The sequence below is a fragment of the Poeciliopsis prolifica genome, unplaced genomic scaffold (assembly GCF_027474105.1).
Source record: "Poeciliopsis prolifica strain line A6 unplaced genomic scaffold, Auburn_PproV2 SCAFFOLD011, whole genome shotgun sequence".
Classification (NCBI taxonomy): domain Eukaryota; kingdom Metazoa; phylum Chordata; class Actinopteri; order Cyprinodontiformes; family Poeciliidae; genus Poeciliopsis; species Poeciliopsis prolifica.
The window spans coordinates 10111303-10116995 of record NW_026562386.1 but is presented as its reverse complement, the minus strand read 5'-3'; the positions used below and the strand labels follow the sequence as shown (position 1 = coordinate 10116995).

Below are 5693 nucleotides of genomic sequence, written 5' to 3'. Positions count from 1 at the left end.
ACCAAAGTCGACTCGAAATGCGATTATGCTTGTCCCGAATACACACTTCTCTATATTGATTCATGGAATTCCAATTTTGAGTCCCTTGTTAAGTTTTAAACCGCATTATTTACACGAAAGATCCAGGTTGCATTAAAATTACTTGATGGACGTTTAAGAATGAAGTGTTTTTTTCTTTTTCTTTTTTTTCAAAAAGAAGAAACAGGTGTGTAATTTAAAATTAGTAAATATTTTGTGCATGATTTTGCATGCAAATTATTATTATCATTATTATTATTATTATTATTATTATTATTATTATTATTATTATTATTGTTATTATTACATTTTTCTTATCTTTAATTCTCTGTATGTTTATTTTAGAATAAACATTTCTCCAGCCCAATTCACTAAATTGTGCATCCATCTGGTTTTCATTTTTTTTACTTTGCACTTTGTCTTCATTAGCGGCTTAATGCGCCCCATCAGTGGCGTCTTCCCCCTTTGATACCACGGGGTTACACGCGACCCCGTTTGATGTCTTGAATTAAAAGAAGGACTCCGACTCTGCTCCCTCTCCATGAGTCCAAACAGCAACCAAACCGGCGCAGAAGAGCGCGGCTCCTACCCACCGATCAAGCCTTAAATAAATACATTTCTTTTAAAGTGTGACAGAAATCATTTTGCACATGAATTCATCATTAAAGACAAAAGTTTCTGCCTGTGATTTATTTTGGAACATAGCATAAATGTTGGGATGTTTATGAACTTTCATTAAAAAAAAGAGGGAAAGGCGCGTTTAAATTCAAATTTAAAGCAGGTTGAATTCAAAGCGGGATGGATTTTTAGTTTCGACGAGCAGCTTTCGGTTTGATCGAACGAAAAGTTTGCATATATGTCATAAAGACAAAACAAACAAACAAACAATAAAGATCTCCACCCAAGTGAATCATAATGTTCAAGACATTTGTTCATGTGGTCAAAAATATTTGAATAACTTTTTTTTAAGTCTGTAGTTTGACAAACACTAAATGAAATAGATTGGCGAGCCATAAAATGAGATTTGAAGCCTCATTCAAAAAACAGCTCCCGACATTAGTGCATTTATCCGAGAGAGAGAAAGAGGGAGGGAGGAGAGCGAGGGAGGAGAGAGAGAGGGTGAAGAAGAGAGAGAGAAAGAGAGAGAGAGCGAAAGAGCGCTGTTTGGCGTGTGGTTTGTACCAGAGGGGTGAGATTTGAGAAATAGGAGGGGCTTCTAAACGACTAGAAATGTCAATCTGAGCAAGGGAGTCCCAATAATCTGAAGCAATCTGTAAGGACCTGACCTTAGTCCATCCAGATCAATAGGGAAGTGAGGGTGGAAAGAAGAAGAAGAGGAGGAAGAAACAAGGGGCGCAACCGGGATCGTTTACAGTGGCTGTTCCCGAGGAAATATAGACTTCCCGAGCCTGGCACCTTTTGTTGCGCACATGTTCACACTGTAAAAGTGGATACCGAGGCAAGTCCGTTGCTTTGCGAGGCTGCAGAAGACTCTTCCTCCCCGCTTCCTATCAACATGTCTTTCCCTCAGCTGGGATATCAGTACATCCGACCGATATACCCGCCGGAGCGCCAGGGGATCGCCGGCAGCGCCCGGGCCGGGACGGAGCTGAGTCCGTCCGGCGCACTTTCCAACGTCCTCTCCAGTATGTACGGATCTCCTTTCGCCGCAGCCGCGCAGGGCTACGGAGCCTTTCTACCTTACTCCAACGACATATCAATTTTCAATCAATTGGTGAGTGTCCAACTCTGTGTATTGAGTTTTCTCTCAACTTTTACGCGGAGAAACTTTTTGGGCGTATTTTAGAGGCAGAACTTTTGCAGCGCGGGGTTGAACTTTGTGGCTTGGAAATTTAGTTAAGTTGTTTTCTCTTTTTTTTTTTTTTTTTTAACAAAGTGAAACATTAACAAAATCTTGTTTGAGTTTATTCTTAGGTCCACTTGTCTGAAGTTGATTAAAGCGAGTCAGAAAACTGAAACATGTGGTTGAAGTGCATAGCTAATTAATTAATGAGAAACAAATAATTACACTTGCATTTATTTTCGTACGTGCATTTGGGGCGATTTGAAAAATGTCAATAAATAAAACAAACTAAAACTGCAAACATTTTTTTAAAAACTGCCTTTAATAAGAACCTACAGTTTTAGCCTATTGCTGTAAATGAACACTTCACATTCAGCTCATGAATCCCTCTTTGTCTTTTTAGGGCGCCCAGTATGATTTGAAAGACGGCCACGGTGTCCAGCACCCAGGGTTCGCCCCCCCTCACCCTGCTTTTTACCCATATGGCCAGTATCAGTTCGGTGACCCGTCCAGACCCAAAAACGCCACCAGGGAGAGCACCAGCACTCTGAAGGCCTGGCTCAGCGAGCACCGCAAGAACCCTTACCCAACCAAGGGCGAGAAGATCATGCTGGCCATTATCACCAAGATGACCCTCACCCAGGTGTCCACCTGGTTCGCCAACGCCAGGAGGCGGCTAAAGAAGGAGAACAAGATGACCTGGACCCCCCGGAACCGCACCGATGAAGAAGGGAATGTTTACACCAGCGACCATGAGGGGGAGGAGGGGGACAAGAGGGAGGATGAGGAGGAGATTGACCTGGAGAACATCGACACGGAAAATATTGAGAGCAAGGACGACTTGGACGACCAGGACGACCTTCACTCGGACATAAAACTAGACGGAAGGAGTGACTCTGAGATTTCGGACGGCTATGAGGATTTACAAGGGCCGGAGCAGAGGTTTCTGAAGGCTGTGGGGAAGGAGGCCAAGGAGGCGCAGAGAGGTGGAGAGCTCTTCCACGGCCACCATCACCACCACCCGTCTTTGGACATCAAGGCGTCCCAACCAAACGCAGAACAGCTCAAACTCAACCAGGTGTCCGCCAGCTCTCCACCGTCAGAGAACAACCCAGCCCCGGCCCAGAAACCAAAGATCTGGTCCCTGGCAGAGACGGCCACGGCCCCCGACAATCCGCGCAAGTCGCCGCAGGTGAACGGCAGCGGGCCGGCAGCGACGGGAGGAGGGACGGCCACCCAGACCATCCTCGGCCCGCACAGACTAATCTCTTCCTGTCCCGTTGGGAAAATCCAGAACTGGACGAACCGAGCGTTCTCGGCGCACCAGCTGGCTTTACTGAACTCCAATCATTATCTGGGACTGGCGAACCAGGCCACCGCCACCAGCCTGGCACTGTACAGCAGCAGGCAAACGGAGGACAAGAGTCATAGTTCAGAGACTCCAGTCACAGGTACATGTCCCCGGCACTGAGACCCGCATGTAGAGAAAGAAAGAAAACAAAAAAGAACTTAACTCCAGAGACACTATAGTCCATTTCCTGTCATTCATTTCTTTAATTTTAGATCTCCCTTTGCCTTTTTCTCTCTCTGTCCAGGCCACACAGATGATCAGTGTTAAAGTGTTACAGCTAGGAGCAGACAGTGTTTGTATGTGTGTGTATGAAAGATCAATTGTTGTGAAAAAGCCCTTTACCCTTTTATAAAAAAGGAAACAAAAGCATTTAAGAAAAAAATAATAGATCTTAAATTTGTTTAAAAAACAACAAAAAACCTTTCCAAAATTCGTCATTACATCGATTCACATGTACAAGAGGGATTTTTTGTGGTTCTTTCAAGGCGGATAATTTTCTAACAAAAGTCAATGTGGGTTGTGATAACAGGCAGTGAAATTAGCGCAATTTCATGTTAATTTTCTGTCCCGCAGTTGAAGATCTAGTGCCTTTGGATGCAAAGAAAACGGCAGATCACACAGACAGAAGGCTGTCTGGTTCTGACAGTTTAGATTTTTTTTTATTTTGATGCCATCTCATTCTTTTCTTTTGTTCTGCTTCTTTTGTTTCTAATGCCATATCTATCCAAATGAGCTTTGATTCTGAAAATTTCATTCATCCCCGTGTGTAAGTGTGTGTGTGTGTGTGTGAGAGTGAGAGAGAGGGTTTGTGTGTGTGTGTGTGTGTGTGTGTGTGTGTGTGTGTGTGTGTGTGTGTGTGTGTGTGTGTGTGCACCGTTTGTGTTATTCCGTTAAGGCCTCTCTTTACACTCACTTGTTTTGGTCATGCAAATGAGCTCAATGCAAATTCATTTCAAGCTCCGGGTTTGTTTTTGTTTTTTTTTCTTTTTTCTTTCATTTTTTTGAAAGACAATTGTCTTTTATATCACTTTATGTTTTAACTCTTCACAGGCCGTTATTACTGTTTATTTTCTCCTCCTCTGCACTGTATTTTTTATTTAGCTTTCACCCCTGCGTATTTCATTTTTAAGGTTTCAGGACCGACTTAAAACAGTGATGGTTCCCGGCTCCTTCCCCTCTCATTCTTCTTCTCATCTTTTAATTTGAAATCGAGTATGGAATGTAAAATAAGAATAAAAGATATCTGTATAGCCTACTTACATTGTAAGCATGTCCCGTGTAAAACTGCTAATGTAATAATGTATGAACCTGTAGTCTGTGAGCTTTTTTCTCCCCCTCCCCCCGCCTTTTCTTTTTGTAAGTTCTGTGAGAATTTGTCGTTATAATTTTTTTGTATATAAAGTTAAGAATATGTACATACTTGTGAACCAAATTGTACAAGAAAGTCTATATTTTTGGCTAATAAATGAACTGCTGCAACTTAAAGAAGAAAAAAAATGTTTTTCTTCATTTTTTTTTTCCTGTTTTAGTTGAAGGTATTTTGACAGCTGATTTTGATGATGCAGGTGGTGCACAGCACTTGAAGTGCACCGCTTTGGGTTTGTGAGTGTGTGTGTGTGGGTGTGTGTGTGTTAGTGGACAGCCTGGGGCACAGACTTCATCCTCCGTGGCAGTGATAAGTAAATATTCGAGAGGGATTTATCACACTTTTATAGCGGAGGGACTTAAGGCTAATTAGCCAGCACTGCAGCATACATTTGGATATTAATGTTGTGGGATTATCCTCATATACAGGCGTAGCGCTCATATTAAAAAGCATAATTCTTTCATTAATTTTCGCTGAAAATCGTGCTTTTTGAAACAGACTAAAAGGTAATGAATGGTTGCTTGAGCATCACTGGTTCAGTCGATCCTGAAGACGGATTTTTGCCTTTCCAACATCACATCTTGCTCCGTTTGTAATTCCTTTTTCTCTCCCGCATAAATCATGTATTTTATTACTATTATTATTTTTTCATTCAACCAAGGCCGCTTTGTGGTGTAATTGTAATATATCGTAGCGGTATAACTAATAATAACATCATTTGTTTTATTCGGCCGTGATGTGAGCATTTGCATGTGTGAGAGCTTATCAGAGGAAGTTTATGTAAACTTAGTGTTGGAGCTCCCTCTACAGACGCATGCAGTGGGCTATGGTCGGCTGCACACACACACACACACCCACACACACGCACGCACACACACATTCTGTCCAGACATCGCCCCCTCCCCCCGCCCTTTCTTAATTTATCAAACCAGATGTGAAGTGATTTTGATAGTAATGCCTTGCATTTATAAATATACGCACGTTGAAAACGCGTGTTTACTCAAACGCTTTAGAAAAAGTACTTCAGGACTTCAATTTAGCAACAGAATAAATAATAATAATAAATAAATAATAAATAAATAATAATAATAATAATAATAATAATAATAATAATAATAATAATAATAATAATAATTAGAAGCTATTTTTGGATC

General features: G+C 41.6%; 1 protein-coding gene across 1 annotated transcript; it reads left to right on the top strand.

The window, feature by feature from the left end:
* The first annotated feature begins 1209 nt into the window (after positions 1-1209).
* On the top strand, positions 1210-4955 carry irx3a (iroquois homeobox 3a). The gene is made up of 2 exons (XM_055036984.1): positions 1210-1753; positions 2226-4955. Exons 1-2 carry the CDS (start codon positions 1535-1537, stop codon positions 3291-3293), a joined length of 1287 nt encoding a protein of 428 aa, XP_054892959.1. The 5' UTR covers positions 1210-1534; the 3' UTR covers positions 3294-4955.
* Positions 4956-5693: the final 738 nt, after the last annotated feature.

What these genes read in the sequence shown, in the direction of transcription:
- irx3a (XM_055036984.1), top strand. Translation starts at nt 1,535, where the DNA reads ATGTCTTTCCCTCAGCTGGGATATCAGTACATCCGACCGATATACCCG. An exon ending in TATCAATTTTCAATCAATTG is followed by an intron (nt 1,754 to 2,225) that starts GTGAGTGTCCAA and finishes TTGTCTTTTTAG; the next exon opens with GGCGCCCAGTATGATTTGAA.